The sequence below is a fragment of the Pomacea canaliculata genome, linkage group LG1 (assembly GCF_003073045.1).
Source record: "Pomacea canaliculata isolate SZHN2017 linkage group LG1, ASM307304v1, whole genome shotgun sequence".
Taxonomy (NCBI): Eukaryota; Metazoa; Mollusca; class Gastropoda; order Architaenioglossa; family Ampullariidae; genus Pomacea; species Pomacea canaliculata.
Genome location: NC_037590.1, coordinates 8,709,663 through 8,722,350, shown reverse-complemented (window position 1 = coordinate 8,722,350; position 12,688 = coordinate 8,709,663). Strand labels below are relative to the sequence as shown.

Genomic DNA, 12,688 nt, shown 5'->3' with positions numbered 1-12,688 from the left:
GCAAGTATATATATATTGGGTATTTATGCTAGACAGTTGTGTAGTGCAACATACTTTTTTTTCCAAATAACAAGCTTTAAAGCACGAAGTTTTCACTTTGCCGACACAGGATGTGCATTGGGGGCGATGGTGGGTGTAATGAGATAAGAGGGTCTGTAAAAAGAAGTAAGTCTGAAAGCAGCCTCGTCATGGAGAAGTAAACGCCCTCGGTAAGTGCTTTCTGTTTAGTGGAAACGCCTTTTGTGATTCCTGTTTGTGAACAGCCTGCAAGATTCATTCTTCATGTACCACATCGACGACACGAAACAGGAGAGATGGAACAGAAGGTGGGGTGGGTGCCATTTGCAATCACATAAAACAGAGATATTCAATGTTTAGTTCAGTCCCTTGTTGGCCGGGGGAAGGGTCGGGTGGTGTAGAGCTGCACAGCTGCAGCTCTTGTCAGAATCCTCCGTCCATAAAAATGTACGCAGCTCCACTGAATTCGAATAAAGAACCAATCAGGCAGGAAAGCAAACACATCTGTGACAATTCTTTTCGCATCATGCTCATCATGCAAGGTATCGAGACTGAGCTTAACATCTCGAGATGAAGTTGTCATAAGATCCTCCAGCTGCTCAGGATATTTGGTGTGGCTGCACTCACTGACAAAGTATGCCTGGCTTTTAGAATATCAGATTTGGCAGGGACAACATCTTCAAACACACTTTAATTAACATTCTCATCTGTTTGCTTAAAGCCTCCGTCAGATGTTACACTGCACACATCTCTTCATTAAAACTGCTTTTAATGTTCTCCATTAAGCGACTCGTAATTGCTGCACAGACTTCATCAGTTTCGAATTTAGCAAAGCCGTTAAAATAAACAGAGATGGGATTCCCAACAGCAGGAGCTTGGGGTGAAGATTGTTGGAAGACATTGAGTGGGGTTACTGTATGACAGCTCTTCCTCTCGAAGCGTTCAGAGAATATTGTCGAGTCGGAGATCATTTCCCATCCCGGGCAGCTGACGTCACTTCCGTTTATACATTTTTCTGTGGTAAGCTTTGCTATATACTCGAACCTAGAATAATGCAAGAAAATGCACACAACACCACGACTACAAGAAAACTAGAAACCGTTGTCATATACCCTGGACTGAAGCATCTCTGTTTACAGTTCGGACATAAATTCTCCTCGCCCTGCCAACTGTCGGCCATGATGTCTAATTAGTGCACGTGGTTAACAGCTGCAGCTTGTAATCAGAATTCCATGTCACAACTCTTTACCGGTGCTGTCGGGTATACATACGTAAAGCTTGACTCTAGGTTAAACAACGAACGGTTTTAACAGCCTCTTTCGTCTTCTTTTCATCACGAGTAGAGCCATGCAGAGCACTTAAAAAAATTTAAAGACATTCGTACGTTTTAAAAGAAAAACGATCCAAACTAATTAGCTGCAAAAAACAAAACGATGACTACAAAATCATAAAACCGAATTACCCACTAGAGATCGTGAATATTGTGCATACAGCTACAAGTTAAATATTTTCTTGAGAACACGGTGAAACACGCAGGTCCAACAGAAAGGACAGACATCCACCAGAAATTACATCCTCGCTTGGAACAAAAAAAAAAAACAAAAACAAAAAAACCAAACAAACCAGTAGGTACATCCCGCCTGCGCTCCTCAGGCCCCTTGCACTGGATGCCAGCCCGTAAACCACAGTTCTGGCACAGTCATTTAAACTGAAACTCAACCAGCTTCTTGTCTGCAAAGCGACTCACCTCTTTTTTTCTACCCCATCCTCAGCACTTTTTGGCAAAGGGAGGGTGGGGGAGGAAGAGGTGGAAGGGAACCCTGCACATCTGGAGTAAGAACCTTCCAGTTAATGGCTTTTCTTACAACTGACAAAAAGAGAGAGAAAACAGGAGACCCATGCCATAATTTGTGAGCACAGACTCGCCAGTTCTTTGCAATGCCGACAAGATTCAAAAATAATTACCACACGAAGGTACCGTGGGGGTGGGGATGGGGTGGGTGCGTGGGCGGGTTGTGGACAGAAGATGAGGAAATTTCAGAGGAGACATCGATGAAAACAGAAAAAAAGATTCCTGGCAAATTTGAGCCAGACAAGTAAAAACGAGCCGGCTAGTCTTCTTCAAGACCATACTCTAAATCAGGGGTGGGCAAACTTTTTTGTTGCGAGGGCCGCATTGCAGGGTCATGACTAGTCCGAGGGCCGCACCTTGTAATTGAATACAAAAACGACGTAAAATCGCCAAATTGTAAACAAACGCATTTATTTAATAATGAGCACATAAAATATGTAACACTGTAGGAATAAATATAAAACCAGAATGAACAATTAAGCACACACAATTTAATGAGAAAAATGTTTTGGAATACAATTTTGCTGAACAATTCTTTTAAAATTTGGCTCAAAATTACTGGTAGATACTCTCATAACTGACTGCAAGTTTGCATCTGAAAGCAATGACCTGTTCTTTGACTTGTTTATATTCATGCAGGAAAAACTTTGCTCACAGATGTAACTTGAACCAAATATTGAAAATAGCTGGGCAGCAAATACTCTTAAACAAGGAAATGATTTGTTGGAGAGGCACTTATAAAACTCAACCAGTGACAGGGAATAAAACCTTTCCTTCAATGCATGATCTGATTGAAGGTGTATCAGTTCAAGTTGTAATTCATCAGGTGCATCATCAACATGAACAGAAAAAGGACATGATAATATGTTGAATTTTGATTCCATCTCCTTAAAATCCACAAATCTTCTGTGAAACTCTTCATTCAAACTGTCCAACTGTGCTCTAAATTTTACATGCAGGTGAGCAGGTACTTTTGCCTTTGATAACAAAGAAAAATCTGTGAACTTCCCTTCACTTGCCTGCCTTGAAAATAAAGATAACATTCCCGCACTGTCTGGTCATGACCTTCCTAAGTTGGTCAGGCCGCTTCGTAACTCGTGTAACAAAGGGTCCACTGGCTACCGGCGAGACAGTTCAAGGCCGGCCATTACGTACGCAGCAGGCGTGGGAAGGGACTAAGCGTAACTTATTTTCGGTAATATTTTTTTTGTGTGTTGCCAAAGGGCTTCTGCGGGCCGCAGAGAACCACTTGGCGGGCCGCATGCGGCCCGCGGGCCGCTATTTGCCCACCCCTGCTCTAAATCCAATCTCAAGTGCATGGAGAATTCATTTCTGCTGACAAGGGGGATCACAGGTCAGTCGCTTGATGAGCTCCGAGTCTGGGAGAATGACAGAGCGAGCAATCAAGATGCGGAAACGGCTTCACGATGTCCAAAAAAAAAAAAAACAAAAAAATTCTTAGGCACCTGGCTAAAGTTTATTTACCTGTGCAGCAGCTCGGATAATTTCTGTATACAGCCGCTTGCTGCCGTGCACGAGGGCGAGAAAGTCATTGCGCGTGCGCACTCACGTGTTTAAGCGCGCGACTGATGTTAATGTGACTTTAAGACAGGAAACAGATGTGCGTCGTGATGGCGGTGGTTGCTGGGATGGAGTAGGAGGCGGGGGTAGGCCTTTTCAAAATAATCTAGTTTTGCCAAAAGATGATCAACATCTATGCTAACAACAACAACAACAGCGTTGTTGACGATAGGAGAAACTGAGAGGACGATGATGCTGACCTCTAGCTGATGGAGGAGGCTATGCTGCAGGAGGCACTTCCGTCGAGTGCCTTGAATGTTCATCGTAGAATATTAGAATGTTTAAATATTTATTTGTAAAATCAGATTCACGCAGAGTACTGAAACGCAAAAAACACCTGTCGGGCTACAGCAAACCCAAACATTGACAGTCTCATCTACAAACGATGACGGCGATGAGGTCTTGCTGCTGACGGCTTCCAATCGAATTCAAACGAACAGCCAGCACACCTTTGCTCGCCTGCTAAACACTTAACCCGCAAATCAAAAAACACTCGGCAAGTTTTCGATAACAACGACGTTGCTCCTCCAATTTATCACTGATATGTCCAGCCTCGTTTCAACTCTCGACGACCTCGCAGATTTATCTCTATCCCCCACCCACCCCTTTCTTAAACATCTAACATTTACACGCCGGTTACGATTATCAGACATAAGACATACGCAGATTGGTGGAGAAGTAAAGTGATAAAAAAGGAAAAATAAAAACTGACAGAAGGTAAGTCATTACCTTATGAACCTTCATTCTATGGTCAGGAAGCGACGCTCCGAAAGTCAGACCGTTTAAGCCGTTTGAACTGCTGCAGTCGACTCGGCCGGTTGTTTGAATTTCAAAAAGCAGCTGCAGAGATGCTCTGGTGGCCTGCACGCTCCGCAGCCGAGCTCTGAGCGACTCCGGGACGGCGGTGCTATGACGTATTGGAGCTGCACAGCGCGTGGCGCTAAAAATAGCACCAGAAGTGACGACAGTTCCGGCAGCCGCCTTCCAAACTTAGACTGAAAGTTTCTCGAGGAAGTATTCTTTTCGGTCTAGCTATAATTACACATATCGGAATTACTACTTTCATCAAACTCGCTGCTCGAACTTCCAAACTTAGACCAGGGATTTTCGAGGAAGAATTTAAAAATAGGTTTCACGATGTTTATGTTTATCGGGAATACTCCTTTCTGACCACACTTGCAAAGGAACTCAGTGTTTCTATAGTAACAGTGCCTAATAAGGGGGATGATTATAGTATCAATATTGACCTTACACGCTGATAGTTTGTGGGGATTCCATGCCAATTTTTATTTCAACGCCGAATGAACGAAGGCCGAAACACATGTCCTCGTGGCATGTTCTGTCTGGTTATGACCAATGATGCTGAAGGGGTTCAGGGGTTAGGGTTAAGGGCATAAATGATGCCTAAATATGAGCATGCTTCGTTTGATGACAGTCAGGCATTAAACCCGACGTTCTTCACAGTTGCATGAAACAGAACAGAGGAGCTGTCAATAATCATATTTTCTGGAATATAAACAAAAGCACGTGCGGAAATAACCATTGGGTCTAAAACAACAACAACAACAACAACAACAACAACAACAACAACAACAACAACAACAACAACAACGTGTGGGGGAGGGACCGTTTTGTGCTGTGTTGTGTTTATTACGGAAACCACCGAAACAATTAACCAAAAGCGGAATATGAAAACAAAGTAAACGCCACAACGTGTTGCGATACACGGGGCGATGAGGAAGTGACGTTTCGTGTATGATGACAAAGCCAGTCATCGACGAACGACGGTAAGAAAAGAACAGAAAGGTGGGTGGGGGAACTAAAAATCCCGCCTTCTTCCCCCCTACCATCACTACAGCTCCTATTATCCAAATCAGAATGCGCAAAAATATAATGCAAGAATCTGACGCCAGCAGTTTCTTTTCTTCTCTGCTTCTCCGAAAATGCGCATGCGCGTAGGGGGAGGAGGAAAAGTTAGACGTTAACATCCTGTCGGCTAAGTGCTTTGAAGTGCCACGGCCATGCCAAATCAGGCTTTCAGCGTAACTGTGCTGCCAACACCGGCCACTCTGACGCACAATGGCCGCACGGAACGTCACCGGCCTAACTACCTGGCTACCACGGACGTCACTGCGGAGGCCAGCACGTGACCAGAACTGTTTTGCGCGATTTCCGGGTCGTCGCTGTCAAGTACGCCTCTGGGAGGGTCAAATGGATCGTTGATGGGCGCGGAAGAGTTGTTGTTATTTTTATTCCTACACCTGCAAACTACAGGAGACATGTTGATTCTCTCACAACTCGAAATATAAATCCCTGACGATGTCTTACTACCTTTAACAAATTCAAACGATTTCAGGCGGAGAATCAGTTGTGTTCAGTCACTAATCCTACGAGTGAGCTGACAGCTTGGAATCAGTTTTCAGCGTTTTAACCATTCGTAATGTCTCTTCCGTGGTTTGAACAAGAGTTTACGGAAATAGACGAAGGACAACGGGCGATTTGTGACAGGAATGATACCATTGTGGATGAAAAAAGATATACGAACGGTTGTACAATCCACTCTAGGTGCTCTGTTCTACATTTTTGAAGTCCTAACGGTTCTGTAGCAGGCACCCCGACAAAGCCTTGCAATGTTGGGCTGATACTTTCATGTTTCAGATTAAAACTGAACAGATTATAGTAGTCTCCTTCAGTGATCTCTTTTTCACAAAATAATGGAAAGTTTTTTCTAAAAAGAAACCGCACCTGTCTCGGTATCTTTTAGTAACATTCTGTAAGACGGTGTCTAATTGGATGCTTTAGAGAACATGTAAGATAGCCTCTGGTTGGTTGCTTCGTATATCGTGTTTGAGGGTCTTTGAATGGACGTTTATGGCAGAAGAGCTTAGGATAAGTTTTTCTGTCGAACTCTGGGATATCGGAACGGAACCAGCCAGTCTGATTAATCGGACTTTGTGCTCAATGAGAGACCAATTTCCGCGAAACGCCCAACGCGCTGATCACAGTTAGCCACTCACAAGTTTCAAGGACAGAAACCTCGAGCTGTACGAGGTTCAAACTGCGGCGAACAGTTGCATGTTTCCGTTGATAATCAGTCTCCAGCGGGGTGGCACTTTACACGATTGAGATTAATATGTCCCCCGAGAGAGGCGATGGAGTGATACACTCTTTGCAAAATCGATGACATGTTCTTCATGCTTCTTTATGTTAAATAAAAGGTAATTGCTAAAAAGATAGCAGGACTCAGATGAATTCTGGAATCACAAAGAGTACATAGTCCCTAGATGAGAAAACTGCAAAGCACACTATCACCGTGTAAGCAGCAGCTTTTAATATGTACACATTCAAGACTAGCAAGTGAGCAAGCAACATACCTTTTTCTTGTCTTCGCTTGTCCTGTCTTGCGTGACGGTACCAAAAATTGTTGGCTGAAAGAAAAACGGAAAAAAATTCAATTACTTAAATACATAATCACTGAGAGATAGAGAGAAACAAATTTTACGTTAAAAATAAAAAAATAAAAAAAACAAAACAAAAAACAACAACAAAAAAAAACAATAGAAGTTCCCATACAAGAAAATCATGCACATCCGCTCATACACCTACACACGTATAGGCTAAATACACAGTCACACAAATACATAAATATGAGTACAAACACAAACATAACAAACACACAAGCATACACAAGCGCAATGAAGCTCGCAGGTACACACACACACGGACAGTGATGTCAGGACCACAAGGCTAATCGCGGACAAAGCGTGAGAAATCTCACGGCAGAAAAAAAGGCTATCTCAAGATCTCCATGACAACCGGTGTTGTATCCGGTGAGGTCCCCGAACAACACAATGCTGTTGTTGTCCTTACGATCCACAACCAGAGTCATAGAAACCTTCCCACGCCCTGAACATAGACACTAGCTACAGTTGTAAACCGTTGGTGTAGAGTCAGCAGCTGGAGCAGTGTGTGGATTTGTGGATGTCTGGAATGTATCAATGGCTTCATGCATGCTGAGATTTTGAGGGAGGTAGTACAGATAAGAAAAGACTGTATAAACACAATGTGGCATCGTAGGTTCAATTGTTTAAAAAAATTCAGCTTACAAGTAGACTATGTATAATATATAATGTCTGTATGAGAGAGAGAGAGCTCATCAAGAGTCAGGAGACAAATTAACTGTTTAACTCCCACACAGACAATCTGCCTCCTCAGACATACAAGAATTGTTCAAACAGAAGCACGAACGCTTGTACATCAGCAAACGGAAGCCGACCGCCGTCTCTTCGCGGCAGTCACTCGCTCGCACGCTCGTAGGCGGCGACAGGAGGCGGACACGAAGCGACGCGGCAGGCGGATGGCGGTGGCAGATAGCTGAGCAAATAAATACAGTGGTACCTCGACATACGAGTTTAATTCGTTCCGTAACCTTGCTCGTATGTCAAATTGCTCGTATCTCAAAGCAATTTTCCCCATTGAAATTCATTGAAATACCATTAATCTGTTCCCGCTCCCAAAACACCACCTCAGTTGTTTTTGTTAAGTGTTTTTGAATAAGAAAAAGTATATTTACAAGAAGAAACATTTATTTATGAATAACAAATACATATTCTATAAAAACATATTAAATTCTTCGTTTGTGGAAGTGTGTGGGATCTGCTTCAGCAAATCACCGTAAATCGCTCGTGCCTTCTCACACATGATGCTTTGTGTTAAGGTTCCTCCTTGAAGCTGCTTCTCTGTCACCCACACAGTCAATAGTTTCTCCATCTTTTCATGGAGAGAAGTCCGGAGCTTAGAAATTATTGTAACGCCCCTAGCTGGCGTTGTACCCTTTATCAACTCCTGTTTAAGCTCAGAACATATCATTGATGTGCTACACCCGTACATCCTCGCCAAGTCAGTTACTCGCACACCTTGCCCATGTTTTTCTATGATTTCGCGCTTTAATTCAATAGACATCATCTTCTTCTTCGGACCCATGGTTACAAAAATAAATGTGATAATGTTTTGTAAATGTACAAAAAGCAAAAAACGCGAACCCAACTTATCAAAAATGCTTCGAAAACGAGGGAAACAAGCACACAGACTGAGGTCTAGTCTGAGGTAGGAGAAACTGTTAGACGCTGCACACGACCCCAACATCCGCCCCGCATGTTGGGGTCGTGTGCAGCAGTGTAGTGTGCGATTGCTCGTATCTCAAATCTTGCTCTTATCTCGAAGCAAAATATCGCTCGCTCGGCGGCTCGTATCTCAAAACACTCGTATGTCAGGACACTCGTATGTCGAGGTACCACTGTACACATCTACGGCGCGCGGTGGTTTCCTCACGAGTTGACAATAAACATCGCCGACAGTAAACATGTACAAGCATGTACACTGCTTTGCTTCATCTTACCCGCTGCTGCGTGGCTTTATTAAACCGTTTGGCAACACGGAAAACCCTCCACAAATTTCTGTGACGTAACAACAGATTTCCTCCCTTCCCCCCTGTTACTTCCCCAGATTACGCTCGTCTGTATGACATTTAACGCAGTTTTCAAAAATAGCAATGATCTCACTCCGAGAATACATAACCTCTGGCTGGCCGACATATTCTGTACTCTTCTGCATCATCGCACCTACATTACCTACATACCTACCCCTACCTACGTCAGCTGTCGGCTTGTAACTATTGTCGGCGTCTTCATCCATCCATAGTGTCTGTAGATTTTTCTGACATTTGTTTCCTGTTAGCACACCAAAGTGCAGATGACTGCGCGGTGTGGTATGACTTGTGGCCCATGTGCGCTATGAATGGCTGTCTACGTACGATCACACTGGCGCCTGGTTGGTCAAATTTAAATTTTATTTTAAAACAAGGTGCATGGAATTAGTGGTCATTAGTGAAAGCACGTATTCTTATATTTTTGTTTCTCTTTCATTCCGCTAGTACACATCTTCCGATGAAGTACGCTTCACAAGGCTGTTCTTTTTGTTAAAGAGAAAAAATCCGGTTCGAAACCTGTTTGCATTTCACTTTCATGCAAAAAGATAACGAGACCCTAACATACGAATGTTCGCTCTTCGCCTCTGGTGTCCAAAGCAACTCACCATGAAGCAACAGCAGTAGGCCTCCACAAGTTTCTGCACGCAGCATCGCCACCACTGCTCCGCCTTGCCCTCCGGTGTCCCCGGCCCCATGGTCAAGGGTCAAGCAACGGTACTGACCTCACAGACCGGTGACCACGGTCAACTCTCGGTTTGGAACACCACGCAACACCAGCCACGTGAGTCACAGAATATTGTCAACAGGCCAGCCAACCGACCTTGCAACAAAAGTCTCAACTTTTGACTTTGTTTCCTGTGACAAAAGTCTGGAACTTTATTCCTCAAATATTTCAAACACTTTTATGTTGCTGAAAGGTACTGGAAGTTCATGGTTCGGATTCGAATCCCAATGGTCTGCAATGACTTCACCGTCCTCAAGAAGTCCTCGGGGTAGTCTTCACTTCCATCAAACATGCGGTCATCTTCAACATGTTGAATTAAGCGTTCACTGTTCACAAAAATGCTGCTGCTGCGATGTCGACTGTCTCCATCACCATGTTCATCCGATGAAATGATCAAGATCAAAAGCTCACAGGTGTCTGAGAGGCCAAGGGGAGATGTGGGGGGTAGGTGGCTGGGGGTAGGGGTAGGAGACACGCAGGGCGTTAGCGGAATGCTGCTTGCGTCAACAAGCGATGACTCATCCCAGAGTCACCCTTCGCACCAGCGCCTCGCGGTTAGCATCGACCTCCAGCGTCTGCAGGTCACACGCGCCAAACACCACGGACCGTCACAGAACAAGAAAAGTGCAAACAGACTATCGTCTCCACGCTCCAGCGACTCCCGTTACGGGTGAGTGAACAAGGTGTGTAGAATCCAGGTGGGACCCTCAGCACCGCCAAGTCAACTGCAACTTGTGTGGTGGTCAACGTGCAAAATACCAAAACTTCCAAGACAGTTTGAAAAGGTCGCGAAAAGAAGTCCTTTCTTCTCTCTCTCTCGAAGATGGCGAATGGTCTGGGAGTGAAGAAGCACTTAGAGTGTGGATGGAAAAAGTCGGCTCTACATCAACGGTCAGAAAGTGACCACCGCGCGTGCATTCCTCTCCCTCTCTGCTATCATCGCCTTTTGCCGCTCGTTTCGCCGCGTCGCCAGTCGGAGTGGCCTTGACCTTGACTCCACGCGATGACTCATCGACATCGATCTGCGTGATGCCAGCGATGGCTGACAGGGAGGGTCTGGCAGCGTGCAGCCCGCCTTCGCACACACGCAACTATTGTTTCTGCCACATAGTGGTGCATCGGGCCCACTGTTGCTTCCCGCCACGTGTGGGCGTCGTAGAGTGGTTCATCGGTTTACTGTTCGTTTCCCGCCACGTGTAGGCGTCGTAGAGTGGTTCATCGGTTTACTGTTTGCTTCCCGCCACGTGTGGGCGTCGTAGAGTGGTTCATCGGTTTACTGTTTGTTTCCCGCCACGTGTGGGCGTCGTAGAGTGGTTCATCGGTTTACAGTTGTTTCCCGCCACGTGTGGGCGTCACGTGGTGGTTCATCGGCTTACTGTTGCTTCCGGCCAAGTATGGCACCGGGTAGTGTGCACGGAGACCAGCGAAATCCATTTTCTTTTAATGGATATCAAGCCTACATCATCATCATCATCATCATAAATATCGTTAAAGAACAGTTCCCTGCCATTGGAGATGACCGCTAACTCTCGAGACCATCGAGACCAAAGTCGAAACACGAGGAAGGGGGACCTAACCATGACCTGCAGGTTAACAAGGGTTGGACCTGGCAGGTGCCAGCCAACGTCTTGACAAAGGTGTTAAGAAAGGAGCGGAGGGAATAAAGAAGAGAACAACAAGTCCAAGTTGGACGAAAGGGAGTGTTTGCCCAGGCCCTCAGGGGCCAGCCCCGTCCCAGGAGGACACTTCGCGCCTCGACGTAACCTCGGTCTAAGCAAACGTCACACAAGTTCTATAAATAGACGTAACGCGCTCAGTGCATGCCCCCCGATGTCCCTGACCTTTTCAGCAGCCTCCACACTCGTGCCGGCGATGAAGTCAAGATTGCAGGAAAAGTAACGGAGGGAAAGACTGACAGGAAGACTAAGTGTCAGCCATTATTTTTAAAAGGGAAATGATGTTGAACAAATGTCGGAAAGAATGTACAGGGATTAAAATAAAATAAATATTAATCAACTACAGGAGGAGTCACACAAGGTGAAGGACGAAGATTGGGGAGGCTGAAAGTTTTGGCCATCGATGGTCACAGACCGCAGTTCCTGTCAACGACGTCTTCAAGTGGGAGATGGAGGCGCCGCCGGTCACCAAGCTCACCTTTATGAGGAGCCTAGATGAAGGATCAGTTTTAAAACTTTGTTCAAGTCTTTCCGTAACAAGACACACTCCCCAATATGTGACGAAGTTTGGCAAACTTTTTATATAGGGTACATTTTTTTAATGAGTGGATAATTCTCATTGGGCGAATGTCCCACCTGTTCTCGAGGTTGAGGGTGGGATCGGTGTTTTACCCCAAGCCAGCAACTAAGGCTATATCCCTGCAAGACAGGCAGCCCTGGCACTCTTGTACACATATACGCCTAATTAGCATAAGGTTTCGGGTCTCCCATTGGTTGAGACCTTGACCAAAGTATCTATCTGGACCTCTGAGTTGACTTCTAATTATTTTTTAAAAAGTATCACACGTCCTTTACACTTTGTGCTGTGTCAGTCTATGTGTCAAATGTCTTAGCGCCGAGACAGACACTGGCTCAATGATGACAAGTCTGTAGACAGACTCACACCACTGCACTAATCTCTTTGGCAAGGGAAGTAACTACATGAGTACGACAGAAGTGGTTGTAAATAACAACAACGGCCGGAGAGTTGATCAAAGAAGCAAAAGATGTCCAGTTGAACAGGTGGTACAGGAATTGAGGAATAACCTCTTTTTCGAAATTTTTTCCGTTACCAGTCAAAACGAATTTATGGCAGTGCCGATAATAATACTTCCGGTGCTAATCCATGCTGTCCAACCCAACATTCAAATAACAGTTTTTTATTTTCTTCGACTTCAGACTTGATCGACATGTAGTGTATCAACGGTAGATCTTTCGCGAACTTTTTCCTCGACTTTCTGCTGCTACAGTTATGGCACGATTAGATGGAAACCTCACTTTTGTTTGATGAGGGCCTAAAGTAACTTTGT

At 44.8% G+C, this 12,688-nt stretch overlaps 1 protein-coding gene across 5 annotated transcripts in view; it reads right to left on the bottom strand.

Moving 5' to 3' along the window:
- Nucleotides 1-12,688, bottom strand: part of LOC112559984 (ras-GEF domain-containing family member 1B-like) — a 70,303-nt gene that overhangs the window by 13,873 nt on the left and 43,742 nt on the right. For 4 of the 5 annotated variants that reach the window (XM_025231523.1, XM_025231530.1, XM_025231536.1 and 1 more), the window contains one exon: nt 6,826-6,879. In XM_025231523.1, coding sequence (XP_025087308.1) covers nt 6,826-6,879 — 54 coding nt within the window. Of the gene's footprint in view, nt 1-6,825; nt 6,880-9,544; nt 10,617-12,688 lie in introns of those variants that run through there. The other variant, XM_025231543.1, reaches the window with a different exon arrangement.